We start from the raw sequence: 19,624 nt of genomic DNA on the forward strand, positions 1-19,624 counted from the left end.
TTCTAGAAATCAGCCCAGGTAATTGTACCTCCTGATCCCCTTCACGATGTGATGTCTTCCAGGGCTGCATCGACTTCAGCTGCTCAGGATGTGAATATGTGCTCGGGGTCACAGGCTCTTTGGTTCAGCTGCTCAGGATGTGAATATGTGCTCGGGGTCACAGGCTCTTTGGTTCAGCTGCTCAGGATGTGAATATGTGCTCGGGGTCACAGGCTCTTTGGTTTAGCTGCTATTTGGTGGGGCAACTTTTCGTTGCTGAGGTGTAGATCCAGTTTATCGTTGCTTATCTTGAAATGCTGCTTATCTGCTTACTTTGAGTTTCATCATTCCCTCAAGGCAAAGCTTCTAAATACTAACCCATATTCTTCACACTGCCCTAGCTCTCTGAAGCAGCCGTTATTCTCGAGTGCTCTCACACACACGTGCATTAACAGATTAAAGGGACCTCAGTCCTGCTACACAATTCAAACAAATAATAATTCAGTTAATCTCAACCTTATAACAGAGCTCTCCCTGGACTGGGACACTCTGCTACGCTCTGAGATAACGAACATGAAGGCAGGTTCAGAAACAGTGTGGCCTGCCACATCACAGCCGGTGAAAATGTGTAGTTAAATAGCATTGACAGTGTTGATGTTTAATGTTGGTGACTGGGTGAGCAATGATTCATACAGCTGGTAGCTTATTTGATTCTGTTCAGTGAATCACCTCAAAACACAGCTGGGTGCTTTTGCATGCACAGGCTTCTACAGTGATTTTAGTTCGCCTTCTTGAGATACGGCCTTAATATAATATATTACTGAAGTTTTGCGACACACATGGAAACGTTGACACTATACGTGCCCATGCAACATGCAGTGTAGCCCCCTCAGCTCCTTCACCAGGGAGAGCCTGGCACCTTCACTGGGTACCCCGTATAAAAGCTTCCTATAGTATAAGCATAATACAGTGTAATAAAGCACAGTGAAAGCATGGTAAAGCATAGATAAGCACTGTAAAGAACAGAGAGGTATGGTATAGCATATTGAAAACCATGGCTTACTATGGTAAATGCATAGTATTAAGGAAAGCGTGGTAAAACTGTACAATGCTGTGCAATAAATACTATGGTACTGTTTTTGTAAGGAACACCCTCTGTGTCAAATCAGATGATGGAAAATCATATCCTGGCACTATTAGTCGATGTGGTGTTAGGCAGCAGATCTGGTTCTTTTGTTCAATATGCTATCTGGTGGATATCTGGTGCTACCACTCCTACAGATATATGATTCACAAATGGAACTTGGGACATTGCTTCAATCAATCAAAATTAATAGCCCATTATGGTGCGGTTAGTCATCTGAATAATTCAATCTGTTCTTGTTTCCCAGCTTGCTTATTCCAAAGCAGGTCCAGACATGATGCCTTTTCCACGCGGCCCCATTGATCAAAACGTTGTGGAGAGCCAAGCGGTGATAGTGGACTACACAAACTCCATGTACACCAAGGGCCACCTCAACCCCAGCCTGCACCATAGTGACATCGGGGACAAAAACGCCACCTTCACCCTCACCAACATCGTGCCCCAGAAAGAAGGCTCCAACGATGGACCGTGGGCTGAATTCGAGGGGCAAACCAGTAATCTGCTCACTAAACACTGCACAAAGGAAGCTTATATTGTAACCGGGATCATTCCTTATGAAACTGACCGCTGGATCAAGAAGGACAGGGTAGCCATCCCAGAGTATCTGTGGTCTGCCTACTGCTGCCCCTCTTACAAGGCTGAGAATGCCAACCTCACATCGCTCAGTCTTTCCAGTCTTGCTGCCATTGGCCGCAACGACCCCAACAGCACTGAAGAGATTGTGCCTATAGACAAGAGGCAGGGCAAGCGCTGGAGAGGCTACGATGTGAGGCGGATGTCACTGAAGACACTGGAGATGTATCTCAAGCAGAGATATGGTTCAGCCATCAGTGTATTCGATAACGGGTGTTCCCCCTGAGGAAACAGAGGTGCTGTAGCTCACCAACAGAGGGAAATTCAGGAAAGCTGGAAAAATATTGGCTCAGAGCTATGGATTCTAAACCTTCATTAGGGTTATTTTTGTCTGAAAGAAAAAAAAAACACCATTTATACTTCTAAGATGATTAAGAAACCATGGTAACACTTTAAATTAAGTGTCTGTAATTACTGTGTAGTTCTATAATAGTTACTTAGTAAATACATGTGTACTTATGAATAATTACAATGTTATTATGCATAGTTACAATATACAACTTTTTTGCACGGTATAAGCCTGATCCTAAACCTTTTCTCCTACAGTTATGTACTTACATATATCGTGCAAAACCATTTACACATTAAGTACATTTTTAATTATGCATAATAGCATTTAAATGATGTGTAAGTACACATTTATTTACTAAGTAATTGCTATGTAAATATTAGAGACATTTATTGTAAGGTGTTGCTGAATAGAGCTAATAACATTTTGGAGTTAATAGATTTGAAAATCTAGCCTCTAGACTCTATGTAACTAGAGGACATGCTGTACAGCTCACTGTAACCCCTCTGACAGTGTAGACATTGAAGGTAGAACAACGATTTAAAAATGAAATTATTCTCTCGTCCAGCAGTCGTTCGTGGGATTTGGTTTCCGATTCTTACTGTGTTTCCGTTTTTCAATCACATCCTTGAAACTTATTTTTACAAAGTTTGAGTTCAGCAAGGTTCATAGCAATATGTGCTGTACAGCAAGTCCTCTAGTTAGTGAAACGCATGTGATTATACGTCTTAATTATGATAAAATAAAAATGTGCACAATGACAAGTAATTTGAGTAATGTAAAGTCATTTTAAATAAATAGCTAAAAGTTGTAATTGGTTATTTGAACGATTTATGAAATTTGCTGATGATTTTGAAGTAATTCTTGCTATTTTTTGTTAATTGATTTACTTGATGTTTGTAACAACAACATTAATAAATGTGTTTGTAGCCACTTTTTTTGTATTTGTTCATTTCTTTTATTTTGTGAAGGTTGATCTGTAATGTATACTAAATGGCTAAATTTTAGCAAACACTGGTGCAGGAATTAGAGTAGACAGGACTGGATATTGAAGTGCTTTGACTCTGAAATAAAACAACTTATTTGTGTACATTCAGCATTGTATTCAGCATTGTATTCAGCATAGCTCTAGAAACTGGAGCGCACATGCCCGTCAGAATGTGAGCTTCAGGTTGGGGATCACCTGTAGTTTGCAAACTTGCTTTACAAACTTTTTCTCTAAATCAGATGTATTTCAATTGTTTTAGTAGTCTTCTTGTAAGAATTTGCTTTTTTCACGCAGCATTAACGGACAGTCTGCAGTTTGGATGATTCGTTGATACTTGTTCTTCACACTTGGGGTTCAAGGGCAAGAGATTCAGCTTCGGGACATTTAAAAAAGTATGCACACTGGGTTTGAACTCCCAGTGGCAGTGCTCCTGGGGACAGTGTAATAACAGTAGAAACGTTTCAAAGTACTGAGCTGTGCAGTAAATAAAGATTGATTGTAAAATGTAAGTATGTATTAATACCGCTGGCAGTCATTAACCCTGTAATCCCCATTTCTGCATCACATATGCTGCAATGCTTAGGCAGCTGCACTGTCTTCTCTTTGGGACTCTATAATAAGTTATATATTCAGCAGGATAAAGACAATATGAATTAACGCTGTAATGCCCATTTCTGTGTCACATGTGATACAATGCTGAGCCACCCCTCTATATTATTATTTTTAAAATCCGGCCTCACAAGCCAGGATTTTCATATGCAGAACATTATGTGCTGCCAGACAGGAAAGAAATAAAAGGTGTTTTGCACAAGAAACAGAGTTAGATAAATATAGTAGCTTTTCTTATTTCAAAATTCCTTGGGCATCTCAGTGTTAAGGAACGTTTAGCAAAGTATCATTGAGATGTATGCATCCCCTCTTCGCTCATTCTGAATGGTTCGGAGTTCTGTTCTCATTCTGAGAATGCTTATCACTTTACTCTATTATTATACCATTGTGCTTGCAGGCCAGTGTTTCTTTTTAACTCTGTTAACTCTACTTGCTTTGTAGTAAAGTACAGAGCAGGCTACATACATAGTGGTCTCCAACATCCCTCAGTGCAATCTTTAAACGGCTGTTCATACTTCAAGCTACTCTTTAGTGTGTGAATTAAACTAATCATTACACCTCTTCTACAGTTGGACTGGCTAGATCCATCATGCATGCTTTACTCCAAAGCTGGGATAAGCATATTATTATGATCCTTGCTCAACATTAGTTCAAGCTCACTCAGAATGTGTATTTGCTCATTGCTGGGAGATCATACTGAGGGTGTTTTCTTTCCTCTGTACCAGTTACTGTCCCTTCAGTAGATGTATGTAGCTATTGAAAAGGAGTTCTTGGATTGAAAAGGTTCTTGGAGGTATAGTGGAGTCATCAAAAGATTCTCATTAAGGTGGTGAGGCTATTAAAAAGGTTAATAGGCTGTTAGGCTGGATTGCAAAAAGCTAGGAATTCAAGTCTAGAGAGGTGATGCTAAGATTATACAATGCCCTGGTTACACCTCTCCTACAATACTGTGTGCAGTTCTGTTCACCTCACTACAAACAAGACACCACTGCACTGGAGAAGTACAGAGAAGGACAGTCATGCTGATCCCAGGACTGAATGACATGAGCTGTGAGGACAGGCCTAAATAATGGAATCTCTTCAGCTGAGAAAAAAAAGAAGGGAAAGAGGGGATTGAAGTCTGTAAAATCATAAATGGTCTTGATAAAGTGGACCCAAGACAGGACTTCAAGTTCAGCACAGAGACAAAAACAAGAGATAAATGGAAACCAAGGTAGAAGGTAGGAAGCACTTTTTTACACAGAGAGTTAGAAATGCATAGAATAGCCAACCAGGTGAATGCGTAGCATCTCAAACACTGGGAAGATTTGTCTAAATTCTGTGCTGTGAAAGGAGGTCTCCAAGTAGCGCTCATAATTACACACGTCATAAAAAGATAAGCAGACTAAGAAAATGAAATGTGATGCTGCTGTACTTGATCTTAAAAAAAAAAAAAAAATTCACACATTTAAACTGAAGCTGTGAAACTATGAGCTGTGCATTTCAGCCACCCAGCCAGGACGAAGTGGAGCCAAGTGATCTACGAGCAAGTGTGGTTTGAGAAGAAACAAACAAACAACGGCAGCTAGTGGAATGTGGTGTGTTCAAAACAGCAGAAGAACAGGATTTACCGTCCCAGCCATCGCAAAACGGCACAGCATTGTGTGGAGGAGTGTAAAAACATGTTTGCCTAGAAGGGCCAGACATCAAATATGTTCTATGGAAGTTGTTTCACCTTTAATGGAACTGCCGTGAACTTGTATGCTGCCCTTCTTATGCCGCGTTATTATCTGAGTCATTTTCTTTATTCCACACAGAAAGGTACCTTTGCCCTTGCATTTAATTACAAATGGGCCTGTTACATTCTTCAGTGGGATTCCCCAGCACCAACTTTAAAGAGTTAATGTCAGTACCTAGTAGGATGATAAAGTTACAGTTTGTATATACCATACCTGGGGCCGTTCTCTTAGTAGCCACCCAGACACTGGAATTCCTTTCCTTGGGCAGTCCAGGTGCAGGATCCATCATTATCTGAATGAATGAAGCTTCAATTCAAGTGCTATAGTTTTAGATTGTACTGAAATAAGGTAAAAACTTATTGAGCAAGATAGGAACAGACCATCATTTTTAAAAAAGATGCGCTTTAATGACTCGTCTAACTCTACACACCACCCTTTACCAGGTAATACTGGAGCGGACGCCCATTTCACCAGAGTTTTAAACGGCATACCAGTAATTGAATTAGGAGTTCACATATTAATCTGCTATGGCAGTATTTAATAAATTAGTTTAATAAAGGAGGCTGTGATGAGCTGCTTCTGGGCAGCAGGTCCTGTCATTGCTGCTCTCAGCCCCTCATACACGCACCCCAGGGTACACTCGTCTCAACTTGAATCCCAGCTCTCATCTGAGGAATTCATATCCAAGTGATGCATACCAGTCATTTAAAAATGTTTCAAAAGATATCGATGTGGCATGAACAACACAGAATATAGCAAGAGTGAAAGTTTGTTTTTTTTACCTTGTAAACTACACATGTGCCTTATAAAATGAAATGCTATTGAACGCCACACCTTTTAAAACAGCTACTTTGACACAAATCCAGAAACGGGGAGTGTATGTCTTGGTAAAACTATCACAAAGTCAAGTGCTTTCTTCAGTGCACTGGACTTCACATCTCTCTTTCTCTTTATTTTACACCCACCATCTCTCTTTCTCTCTGTTTTTAAAGAATCGTTACAGTATTTTAGAACTTTTCCTTTATGCCCTTTGCTTTCTCCTGCCAGTGTCAGAATCTGTTCATTTTGAACACTGAACACTAACACTGAATGAAAAACGAGTGAAGGAACAGCAAGAGGTGATAGGCTCTATAATACCACCAGCGAGGTTCAAGGGCTATAGATCTGTGAGGCGATATTACAGAACGCCCAAAACTTACAGAGTAAAATCAGAATCTTGTTTTTCGGATTATTATTGACAGAACGAACATGCACTGTAGGATATTTCATTTTCATAAGTGTGTGTCCTTTGTTAATTATATAAACAGTGGCTGTGTTTAGAGCAATTAAGTTTACCTCATAATATAATTCACACAGAATCGAAATACAATCTGTATTGCTAATATTGTCTCAGACTCAACAATACCACATTTCCACCTGCACCATGAAACCAGCTTGCAATGTCATCTCATTCCAATATCAAACTGGGGCTCCAATCTGCAGCCGAGCTCTGCACAAAAGTCAAATGTTTTTGCATAACTGCTATTAAGATTGACATTATTTATCTTCTGAAAGCAATGACAAAATACATGTGTTACAATTTAAATAAAGTAAGATCCTTTATGAACATAGAAAACATTCTTTAACATTTAAGATTGCATTTTACTAGTTCGCTTTGGACAGGAGTAAAAGCTCAGTGATTTATCACTCTAAACTAAGTTTTTAAAAAGTAATGATTTTATTGCTAGCAAATATATAACACTACATTTTTTAAGACAGAATCTGTACAAGTCCATGCAGAGGGTAGTGGAAATATCTGCCAGCACATTCCTTTTACAAAATGGCACATCAGCCAATCAGGAAGCTCTGTCCAAGCAGCCACTCCCACCAGGCCGACTATATGTCTGGGGTAGAGGGACATCAGAGTTCATCCTCATCTGAGTCCTTCAGAGCATCGGTTCCTGCTTCTTCCTCCTGCACAACTCCGCTCTGCCGATACCATGACCTCCTTCTCCAGCCACAGCAGTTTCGCCGGTCACAGCGGCGGCAGAATGTCTTCTGGTGCAGTGGGTTTGGGCTCGTCCTCATTCTCCTCCCGCAGCGGGGCGGGCGGGATGGACATGAGAGCCCAGAGTGTATACGGAGGTGCTGGAGGCAGGAGCACCCGCATCTCCTCCAGCTCAGTCACCGGGCTGAGGTCCGCCGCGGGTGGGGGTTTCGGTGCCTCTGCCTGGGGCTATGGTGGTGCTGCTGGGGGCTATGGTGCCTCTGCTGGGGGAAGCTTTGGGGCCCTCAACCTGGAGAGCGGCAGCTCCTCAGCCTTCAGCAACAACGGGAAGGAGACCATGCATAACCTCAACGACCGCCTGGCCGTGTACCTGGAGAAGGTGCGCACCCTGCAGAGCGCCAACGCCAAGCTGGAGCAGCAGATCCACGGGTGGAGCAATAGCCATGCCATTATCTCCCACGACATGAGCGCCTATCACACCACTATTGAGGACCTCCGCACCCAGGTAGGGATGGTGCTACCTTTGCATGGGGGTGGTAAAGCTCATCTTGGGGCACCTTCACTAACAAGTCCTCTGCTCTTACCACCTAGATATCTCATATTTAAACCAAGTTATTCTATGTTGACATGGGTAATCCATATTATTAAGGCAGCTATTACCATTAAATCATTACATGAATTTTCTTGTAAGACCATTGAGTTTCAGTAACTGGTTGCACATCTCCATCAACCAACTGTAGTACCATATTTAAAATTCCAAATGTCTAAATTGTTTTTTGAATAAACAGACACAAAACTGTTTTGTCCCTATGGCAACTAGTTAATTCAAGACCTACAGTTATACTATATTATCTCACCCCTGTGAACACCTTTGATTAGTGAGATAAGACTATCTCTACACTACCCAGCACAATAATATAATCTTGAGGGTTGTGGATTATACTGGAAAGCTAGATTGCACGGGGCATCAGATGACAGAACTAAATGGTGGTTCAACACAATAATACAATACTACCACGTTCACATAATGAAATGTCCCAGGGAGCTGTACTAATGATACAAAATGGAATTGAGAACTGAAGTGTTTTTCAACTCATACAGGTATGTGTTTTTAGCAACAATGCAAATGTTAATAATATTTACTAATATTTTGCATTTCCGTACAGATGTTGGCTGCGTCTGCTGTCAATTCCACCATTCTTCTTCAGATTGACAATGCCAAGCTGGCTGCCGAGGACTTCAAAGTCAAGTGAGGATTTAGGAAGTTGTTAAGAGTTCACTGGTATATAGCAACCCTTTCATGTAAACGCACCCACAGATGTTTCATCACTCCTAGAAAATCGAAACATTTCGAGGTTCCACTGCCCCCCCCCCCCCCCCCCCCCTTCTCGTTGCACTATAATTATGGATATGTGCTGATTATCATTACTGTCTCTTGGTTAGATGTCTGACTCCTAGATTCCTCCATCCTTATTTATTTTACTGATCCCACTATAAAACAGTTTCTTGGCTGAGTTGGCAAGCTACACCACATGTATTCTGTATGCATGTGGTTGTGATTGCTTGTCCTGCATAATAAATGCAAAAAATAATGAATAATAATAATCAGGCAACAAATGCCCCTCAAACCAGTGCAGTTGTTTTAAATTGTTATGTGGGCCAGTGCACTAACACGCTGCATGAAGTGTCTCTAATTACTGTGTATTTACAGGGTAATTACATAGCAAACACATGTGTGCAGCGCTGGACAAAGGGTTTGCATCCCACTATATAATTAACTATTTTTGCTTCATAAAGTCGAATGAAAGCTGCTGACTAATGTTACGTTAACATGTTGAATTACATACCACTTTGTGGTTTTCCATATACTTAACTGAAGAACTGACAACAATTTAAAATGTGACATTGAAATCCAACATGAAATAATGTGCTACTATTAAGGCTTCCGGTAGACTTTTGCGATATTGTTTTGTAGTTTATTTGATTTCATGAAGTTAAATTATGTCTCAATCTTTATGTTCAAGGGAATGCAGAACCTTTGGCCATCACTGCACTTATACATCATTCCAATGTTATTGTTCATAGTTAGAATGTACTTTGTGTAAATCTGTTTGCATTGTTTATGTAACTACACAGTTACAGTATCAGAAAAGGGTTCAGGTTAGGGATGGGTTTAGGGTTAGGGTTATAGCATACAAACATTTTGTACACATTAAGCACATTGTAACTATGTGTAAGTACACATTCATTTACTAATTAGCCACTATGTCAATATACAGTAATTAGAGATGCTTCCAGTGCACACGTCGCTGTGAATACATGCCTTAACTTGCAGGTATGAGAATGAGTTGGCAATGAGGCAGTCTGTGGAGTACGACATCGCCGGGCTGAAGAAGCTTTTGAGTGAGCTGTCTCTGACCAGGTCTGACCTGGAGATGCAGATCGAGAGTGTGAAGGAGGAGCTGCTCTACCTCAAGAAGAACCACGAGGAGGTGAGAGTCAGGGGGTCTCCAAGCGCTCAGGGGATTCAGAACCACGATGTTAGAGTCAGGGGGTCCCCCGAGCGCTCAGGGAATTCAGAACCATGATGTTAGAGTCAGGGGATCCCCTGAGCGCTCAGGGGATTCAGAACCACAATGTTAGAATCAGGGGATCCCCTGAGTCCTCAGGGGATTCAGAACCACGAGGAGGTGAGAGTCAGGGGGTCCCCCGAGTGCTCAAGGATTTCAGAACCACGAGGAGATGAGAGTCTGGGGGTCCCCCGAGCGCTCAGGGGATTCAGAACCATGAGGAGGTGAGAGTCAGGGGGTCCCCCGAGTGCTCAGGGATTTCAGAACCACGAGGAGGTGAGAGTCTGGGGTTCCCCCAAGCTCTCAGGGGATTCATAACCACGATCTTAGAGTCAGGGGGTGCCCCAAGCGCTCAGGGGATTCAGAACCACGATGTTAGAGTCAGGGGGCCCCCCGAGCGCTCAGGGAATTCAGAACCATGATGTTAGAGTCAGGGGATCCCCCGAGTCCTCAGGAAATTCAGAACCACGAGGAGGTGAGAGTCAGGGGGTCCCCCGAGTGCTCAGGGATTTCAAAACCACATGAAGATGAGAGTCTGGGGGTCCCCCAAGCGCTCAGGGAATTCAGAACCACAGGAGGTGAGAGTCAGGGGGTCCCCCGAGTGCTCAGGGATTTCAGAACCACGAGAAGGTGAGAGTCAGGGGGTCCCCCAAGCGCTCAGGGAATTCAGAACCACAAGGAGGTGAGAGTCTGGGGTTCCCCCAAGCTCTCAGGGGATTCATAACCACGATCTTAGAGTCAGGGGGTGCCCCGAGTGCTCAGGGGATTCAGAACCACGAGGAGGTGAGAGTTAGGGGGTCCCCGAGCGCTCAGGGAATTCAGAACCACGATGTTAGAGTCAGGGGGTCCCCGAACGCTCAGGGGATTCAGAACCACGATGTTAGAGTCAGGGGGTCCCCCGAGCGCTCAGGGAATTCAGAACCACGATGTTAGAGTCAGGGGATCCCCCAAGTCCTCAGGGGATTCAGAACCACGAGGAGGTGAGAGTCTGGGGGTCCCCCGAGCGCTCAGGGAATTCAGAACCACGAGGAGGTGAGAGTCAGGGGGTCCCCCGAGTGCTCAGGGATATCAGAACCACGAGGAGGTGAGAGTCAGGGGGTCCCCCGAGCATTCAGGGAATTCAGAACCACGAGGAGGTGAGAGTCAGGGGGTCCCCCGATCATTCAGGGAATTCAGAACCATGAGGAGGTGAGAGTCAGGGGGTCCCCCGAGCATTCAGGGAATTCAGAACCACGAGAAGGTGAGAGTCAGGGGGTCCCCTGAGCATTCAGGGAATTCAGAACCACGAGGAGGTGAGAGTCAGGGGATCCCCCAAGCATTCAGGGATTTCAGAACCACGAGGAGGTGAGTCAGGGGATCCCCCAAGCGCTCAGGGAATTCAGAACCATGATGTTAGAGTCAGGGGGTCCCCTGAGCATTCAGGGAATTCAGAACCACAAGGAGGTGAGAGTCTGGGGTTCCCCCAAGCTCTCAGGGGATTCATAACCACGATCTTAGAGTCAGAGGGTCCCCCGAGTGCTCAGGGGATTCAGAACCAAGAGGAGGTGAGAGTCAGGGGATCCTCCGAGCGCTCAGGGAATTCAGAACCACGATGTTAGAGTCAGGGGGTCCCCCGAGTGCTCAGGGTATTCTGAACCACAAGGAGGGGAGTCAGGGGGTCCCCCGAGTCTGCCGAGGATACTCCCCAGTGAAATACATGGTGGGACATGCCGATAGGGGGTTCAGCCTGGCAGGATCTGACCTGTATGCTGTTGGGGTTTAGCATAACTGAGGCAGAAGTGTTAAAGGGACTAGGAGCTCTTAAAATAAACAAATCCCCCGGGCCGGATGAGATCCTCCCAGTAGTACTCAAAGAAATGAAAGAAGTAATTTACAAACCGCTAACCAAGATCATGCAGCAGTCTCTTGACACAGGGGTGGTACCGACAGACTGGAAAATTGCAAACGTAATACCGATCCACAAAAAGGGAAACAAAACTGAACCAGGTAACTACAGACCAGTAAGCCTGACTTCTATTATATGCAAACTTATGGAAACTATAATAAGATCCAAAATGGAAAATTACCTATATGGTAACAGGGTACTGGGAGACAGTCAACATGGTTTTAGGAAAGGGAGATCGTGCCTAACTAACTTGCTTGATTTTTTTGAGGATGCAACATCGATAATGGATAATTGCAAAGCATATGACATGGTTTATTTAGATTTCCAGAAAGCTTTTGACAAAGTCTCGCACAAAAGATTAATTCTCAAACTGAACGCAGTTGGGATTCAAGGAAACACATGTACATGGATTAGGGAGTGGTTAACATGTAGAAAACAGAAAGTACTGATTAGAGGAAAAACCTCAGAATGGAGTGTGGTAACCAGCGGTGTACCACAGGGATCAGTATTAGGTCCTCTGCTATTCCTAATCTACATTAATGATTTAGATTCTGGTATAGTAAGCAAACTTGTTAAATTTGCAGACGACACAAAAGTAGGAGGAGTGGCAAACACTGTTGCAGCAGCAAAGGTCATTCAAAATGATCTAGACAAGATTCAGAACTGGGCAGATACATGGCAAATGACATTTAATAGAGAAAAGTGTAAGGTACTGCACGCAGGAAATAAAAATGTACATTATAAATATCATATGGGAGATATTGAAATTGGAGAAGGAATCTATGAAAAAGACCTAGGAGTTTTTGTTGACTCAGAAATGTCTTCATCTAGGCAATGTGGGGAAGCTATAAAAAAGGCTAACAAGATACTCGGATACATTGTGAAAAGTGTTGAATTTAAATCAAGGGAAGTAATGTTAAAACTGTACAATGCACTTGTAAGACCTCATCTTGAATATTGTGTGCAGTTCTGGTCACCTCGCTATAAAAAAGATATTGCTGCTCTAGAAAGAGTGCAAAGAAGAGCGACCAGAATTATTCCGGGCTTAAAAGGCATGTCATATGCAGACAGGCTAAAAGAATTGAATCTGTTCAGTCTTGAACAAAGAAGACTACGTGGCGACCTAATTCAAGCATTCAAAATTCTAAAAGGTATTGACAGTGTCGACGCAAGGGACTTTTTCAGCCTGAAAAAAGAAACAAGGACCAGGGGTCACAAATGGAGTTTAGAAAAAGGGGCATTCAGAACAGAAAATAGGAGACACTTTTTTACACAGAGAATTGTGAGGGTCTGGAATCAACTCCCCAGTAATGTTGTTGAAGCTGACACCCTGGGATCCTTCAAGAAGCTGCTTGATGAGATTCTGGGATCAATAAGCTACTAACAACCAAACGAGCAAGATGGGCCGAATGGCCTCCTCTCGTTTGTAAACTTTCTTATGTTCTTATGTTCTTCTTCACAGCCAAGCAAAGTAATAGTGGTAATAGATGTAACGATGTGATAGATTAACAATTATATAAAATCACTACCTGTCAAGACCTCAAAGGCTCAGGTGTAAACAGTATTTCAGCAGAAATCTGTAACAAAACAGTTCCTAGTCAGATAACGCCCTCTAGTGTGCAGGAGATTCAGGACAAGTTAACTAAGCTGAATATTGCATTGACTTCAGTTTTATTGCAGAGTATCGCACCATATTATTAAGCCATTTTTATAGTTGGTTTTGGCTGCCTCTGTAAATGGAAATGTAATGAAGCAGGTGTCATTGTTTACATTTGCATACCAGAAGAATTGTCTTCTTCATCGAAATAGTATTACAAGCAACATGTAGGCCAAACACAATGTTAAGAACAGGTTTGTATGACAAAGTTCTTCTTAAAATGAGAATTGTGTTGAGTTTTCTAGAAAAATTATAAATCATCCCCCCTTTTGCAACAACAATTCACATTTCTATAGCGCCTTTCGTCACAAGGATCCAAAGCACTTCAAACGCACAAAAAAAGAACAATTACAGCATTAAATTCAAATTTGATAAAATAGAAATGAAATAAAGAGATACAAAATATGGTTTTAATTGTCAAATTAGAACTACTAAGATAACAAGGCAGTTCGTAAAAATAGAACAATTAAAACAGCCTAAAAAAAAGCTGTTCATCTGATGGCATGTTTCGCTCCCTCTAACCCAGCTTTGTGCCTCCCCTTGCTGTAGGAATTGATCTCCTTCCGCTCCCAGCTGAGCGGGCAGGTTCAAGTGGAGGTCGACTCCGCCCCAGGAGTGGATCTGGCCAAAATCATCGCAGACATCAGAGAGCAGTACGAGGCCATTGTCAATAAGAGCCGCAAGGAGGCTGAGGCCTGGTACCAGAACAAGGTGAGCAGGGTACAGCACAGACAATCAAGGGAGCCAGCATCATGCAGAACAAGGTGAGCCGGGTACAGTGCAGCCAATCAAGGGAGCCGGAGTCACGCAGAACAAGGTGAGCCGGGTACAGTGCAGCTAATCAAGGGAGCAGGAGTCACACAGAACAAGGTGAGCAGGGTACAGAGCTGCCAATCAAGGGAGCCGGAGTCACGCAGAACAAGGTGAGCAGGGCACAGCACAGACAGTCAAAGTCAATCTCAAATTAGTACAAGGGAGGGTATGCTTTAATGGTGGGATGATGCCAGTGTACCATTTTGATATTTGTACAAACCAACAGCCTCTCAAAGGTAAACCATTACAGTCCAAAACCAGGACCTCCAGGTGATATTTCTTCTAAATTCATTGTGCTGCTGTTGCTGGCAGGTTAACGGTTCTGCTACGGTTTCTTCAGGTTAATGCACTGAGTTTATAATGGGATCTCAATGGTATGTTTTAAATTTGTTTTTTAAGGGTTAAAGAAGTTCACCATGGAAAACTGGCTATGTCCTTAATATTTATCTGTGTTTAATTAAGCTTTTCCAAAATGTTAGTGCAACTCTGTATGCAGACACTATACGATATACCACTGAAAATCTGTCCCTAAGAAAAGAAGACTGTTTAAGTTTAACATTTCATTCATGTTTAAGAAGGTCATGACTTTATAACTCTGGGGGACTATACTGTATTATCGTATAGTATAGTAAAAAAACTACAATCTAGTAAAATCACTATGCAAGTCCAGGTTGTTTTTGTTACCTGGACAACGTTGATAATCTTTCTGTCCCCGCAGGCTGAAGTTGTTCAGAAACAGGTAACTGAGGACACGGAAACCCTGCAGACCAGCAAGAGTGAGATGAAAGAGCAAAGAAACAACCTGCAGAACCTGGAGATGGAGCTGCAGGCCCTCCAGAGCACGGTGAGGCACAGCACCAACACAAACCTGCACAGCAACCCTGCAAGAACACCAACACAGACCTGCACAGCAACCCTGCATGAACACCAAGACAAACCTGCACAGCAACCCTGCACAAACACCAACGCAAACCTGCACAGTGAATCCTGCACGAACACCAACACAAACCTGCTTGTCAACAAGCTACCAAACACATTTAGATGACTGAGAGTGTCCGTCATCATAGGTCAGAAGTTTCTAAACTCTGGCTTGCTGCTCTTTTCAATGCCCCCTTGTAGAAAATGGCCCTGGAAGCCAGCCTCCAGGAGATGGAAGCGCGCTACGCCGAGCAGCTCATTCACCTGCAGGCCGTGGTGACCAGGCTGGAGAGCCAGCTGGCACAGATGAGAGCCGACATGGAGAGCAACACGGAGCAGTACCACCTCCTCCTAGACATCAAGACCCATCTGGAGCTGGAGATTGCTGAGTACAGGAGGCTGCTGGATGGAGAGGAGGGCGGGTGAGAAGGAATATCTAACCCATACCTTGAGATTTTCGTAGGATATTCGCCAGATGGGTTAGGTGCATTTAAATAGTTCAAAGCTTTTTCTATGTCTGGGGCAAAAATACGACTTTGTCTTATACAGAAGTAGAAAGGTAGACATTTAAAAAACTGTTTGTAATATTTTATTACAGCAAGCAATGGAAATCTTTTTAAAATAGGAAATTGCTAAAACAACTGGATTCTCTTTATTTTATTTTTTTTACTCCTCAAAAACAGAATCTCGATTTCTGATTTCTAATTTTTGTTTCAAATGCAACAGTGAGTGCAGTGAATATGCCCGGGCAGTGGGATAAGGAATTAGCTTGTCATGCCTGTCACAGCTTGAGATGTGGGCCTGAATCTGGCAAGACATTTAACATAAACTCATAACCTGCTTGTTAGATATTGCTTTACCGTCTGGAAGAATATTCTACAAATAAATGACTTTGTGTTATTTCTTTAGGCAAAGCACCAAGACATCTGCAACAGGTAAGCTTTGATTTTGTTGTGTGTTTGTGTGTGCCTTTCACTGAAGGCCCAGGTTCAACTCCAGCACGTTTTGTTAAAGTTGCAGTTTGTCAGTCTTCTTGAGACAGGCCTCAATGGCAGGTCATGTCCATCAATACATTTTGTAGGCCGTGTGTTCAAACCATCCTGATTTTGTAGGTTTTACTGTCCATTATATTAAAAGACCTAAACTATCATACTAGCTCTTGTCTGTGACGGTCGTGACCCAAAGCAAAGACCAGTGTGCTGGTTGAAATGTGTTGTGGTTTGCAGTGTGCTGATTGAAGTGTGTTGTGGTTTGCAGTGTGCTGATTGAAGTGTGTTGTGGTTTGCAGTGTGCTGATTGAAGTGTGTTGTGGTTTGCAGTGTGCTATTTAAAGTGTGTTGTGGTTTCAGCAGTGTGCTGATTGAAGTGTGTTGTGTATTTCAGCAGTGTGCTGATTGAAGTGTGTTGTGGTTCCAGGGGCCAGCTCAACCAGGAAGGTGGTGACGGTCGTGCAGGAGCTGGTTGATGGGAAAGTTGTAAGTTCCTCCTCCTCATCCAGCCAGCAGGTGAAAAAATTCTAAACAAAAGAAGATTTGAAACCGGATAGACAGGAAGCAGCTCCAGTCTCCGGTACACAGATACAGGGGTGTTTCGGGGTTCATCAATAAAACATATCTGGGTTTTGCAAGCAGTGACAAATGTGTGGTTAATTCTTTTATTTAATTTTATGGAATTATAATTTTTATGAACCCCCACCCCCCCAAAAAAAAAATCTAATAGTGCATCAGAATATATTAAATAATACACTGATAATAACCGCAATATTCTACTATTCAAGTATTTATTATATAAGTATGATATATCAGAAGCATTAGATAGAACACACCCAACAGAACTGCAATATACCAAACTGCTCCCTGAGGCAATGGAGCACAGTCTTACAGAATACTTGTTAAAAGCCCTTTGAAATATAAACTCAAGGATCATATGCATATTGTTAAAAGTCCACAAAGCTACTAAACTAATGGTCTTTTGTGAACATCCACTCCCTTTGTAGCTCTGATTTTAATGAAAAACACACAACACATGGGTATTATAATTCAACCCATGTGATAGATTATTTACTGCGACTGCATTATACATATTTTACACTACCTTCTTTGGTCTTGCCTTACGAGGTACCCCTGCCCAGTGATGGGCAGGGGGGCAGGATAGCTGTCCTCCCCCGTTAGACCAAGCCTAAAAGCAATGGAGGCTGGGGAGGAGGAGACGAACTCCGGCACACAGCGGGGATGTAATGGATTGAGATAAGATTTCAATAATGTTCTTGCCTATCATTGGACGTATTGTTTATTGATTGACGGTTTGATCTTATATTGGATGGGTCTATAATATGCTTGATATTTCCGTGATTTGATTTAAAGTTAAAATGAGTTTCGTGCCAGAAGCACCGCTTTGCTGGATTTTCTGCTTACGGGCCACTGATCTCACCAGTCATCAAAGTATGTGAAAACTGCATGTGGCTATAACAGTAAAACGCCTGTGAAGCAATGCACTGCTAGTGATGAGAAGCTCAATAGCTGGATGCCATCCTTTAAGAAGGGAGCCCCTTAACACATATTGTAGCAACATACTGTTTGGGGAAATTAGTCAGTTAAAAGCTGCCCTACCCAGCCACACAGTCCAATAGTGCTCTGTCTCCCATAGTCTCCCACAGTCTCCCTGCAGTCTCCCTATAGTCTCCCTACAGTCTACCTTGGTCTCCCTCAGTCTCCCACAGTCTCCCTCAGTCTCCCACAGTGTCCCTCAGTCTACCTCAGTCTCCCTACAGTCTCCCACAGTCTCCCTACAGTCTCCCACAGTGTCCCTCAGTCTCCCACAGTCTCCCTACAGTCTCCCGCAGTCTCCCTCAGTCTCCCACAGTCTCCCTACAGTCTCCCGCAGTCTCCCTCAGTCTCCCACAGTCTCCCTACAGTCTCCCGCAGTCTCCCTCAGTCTCCCACAGTCTCCCACAGTCTCCCTTAGTGTGCCTACAGTCTCCCTTAGTCTCCTAGAGTCTCCCTACAGTCTCCCTGCAGTACAATTCCTTGCAGGCTGTTTGCCTCCCTCTTCTCTGGCTCTAGCCTTGTTTGTACCAGAAAGCTGAGCTGGATAGTCTAGTTACAATCAAAGAGAAGTCTGAACTGCATAGAGGACAGTGCAGGCACATATAGGGTCTTCATAGCCCTGCAATAAAGCACACAGCGCCTGAAAGGATATTAAATATTTGTATGAAATGGAGAGCTCATCGCATTGCAGCCAAATGCAAACCGAAACGAAGAGAGGAGGCTCGGAGAGTTTGGTGAAGATTAGTGCAAATCAAGGCAGGCATTGAGTTTACTAATTAGAGCGTTAGACAGACAGACAGACAGACAGACAGACCTATTTGGCTCTTTGTCAGCTTGCAGTGACCCTGCCCCTAGTGTACACCCCAAGAGGAGGAGGGCTGTTTGTGTGTGTGGATTCAAACCCGCCTCACATTGTCCTGCACAGCTCAATGCGAGCCTTCAGAGAACCAAGCCCCATCACTCCCCAGGACTATTAATTATGTCATGGGAAAGCATCCAGCAATTAGATATTCCTTTTAAGCAGCCCTGGAGTCCTGTGGGTAAAGCACCATCTTCAGCATCTGCAAAAACTCAGACAGTGAAGCCGAACACAAACAAATAAAAGCAAGCATTGCTAGTTTGCTACCAGCACAGCATTTAAACACACAGTGTGTGTCAAGTTTGCAGTTTTGTTGGTAGTAAAATGCTGCTCTGCTGGTGCTTTGAAGTTGATGCAAAAGGAAACTGTGTCTGAAAGAAGACTTCATGAGTTTAACCCCCTTTTAGACAAATTCTCCAGTTTAAATAAAATAAAGGAATATAGCGTGATAGCAAAATGATGACAGGCAAATGTAAAAATAAATAAATAAATAAATAAAAGCAATGCAAACCCCAGCTTCTCTGTTTTGGTAACAAACTGAATTTGAAAACCCTTTAAGGCCTTCCCAATGGTTTCAAAATATCCCTGGCTTAACTATAATGTTCCACTAGATGGCAGCATTGCTATGGAATAACAGACTCTAACATAGACACCCAGGTCGTTTCTTGATGGGCCACGGAGCTTCAGGAGATGCAGAGATGCAGATTATTTTATTTGACACACTGTCGTGAATAACTGTTTTTAATTAAAAATCAACCGGTTTAAAAACCCACCAACTGCCAAAGATCAGTGCAACCTGTACAAGCCATTTCTATACCATGTGCAGTCTGTGTATACAAAGCTTAACATTCTTTTGAATAAGATTGTTGACATTTTTTTTTCATAAATGACAATCTGTTTTTAAATATGATTCTTGCATAAAGCATACATTGCGTGCATATTCCATTCTGTATTTCTGTAGATCGGAGCTCAGCAATAATTCATGTGCGTGCTACTGAGGAGGAAAAGCATGTGTTTGACTTGACTTGT

At 42.9% G+C, this 19,624-nt stretch overlaps 2 protein-coding genes across 2 annotated transcripts in view; both read left to right on the forward strand.

The window, feature by feature from the left end:
- The window catches only part of LOC121301939 (endonuclease domain-containing 1 protein-like), a 6,107-nt gene extending 3,031 nt beyond the window's left edge, over positions 1-3,076 (forward strand). Inside the window, exon 2 of the mRNA XM_041231665.1 lies at positions 1,371-3,076. Coding sequence (XP_041087599.1) covers positions 1,371-1,982 — 612 coding nt within the window. The 3' untranslated portion in view covers positions 1,983-3,076. The remainder of the gene's footprint in view (positions 1-1,370) is intronic.
- Positions 3,077-7,281: 4,205 nt separating this feature from the next.
- LOC121301947 (keratin, type I cytoskeletal 13-like) lies at positions 7,282-16,820 on the forward strand. Its single transcript, XM_041231679.1, has 8 exons — positions 7,282-7,852; positions 8,514-8,596; positions 9,683-9,839; positions 14,009-14,170; positions 14,991-15,116; positions 15,392-15,612; positions 16,100-16,125; positions 16,607-16,820. Exons 1-8 carry the CDS (start codon positions 7,340-7,342, stop codon positions 16,708-16,710), a joined length of 1,392 nt encoding a protein of 463 aa, XP_041087613.1. The 5' UTR covers positions 7,282-7,339; the 3' UTR covers positions 16,711-16,820.
- Positions 16,821-19,624: the final 2,804 nt, after the last annotated feature.

The sequence above is a fragment of the Polyodon spathula genome, chromosome 28 (assembly GCF_017654505.1).
Source record: "Polyodon spathula isolate WHYD16114869_AA chromosome 28, ASM1765450v1, whole genome shotgun sequence".
Classification (NCBI taxonomy): Eukaryota; Metazoa; Chordata; class Actinopteri; order Acipenseriformes; family Polyodontidae; genus Polyodon; species Polyodon spathula.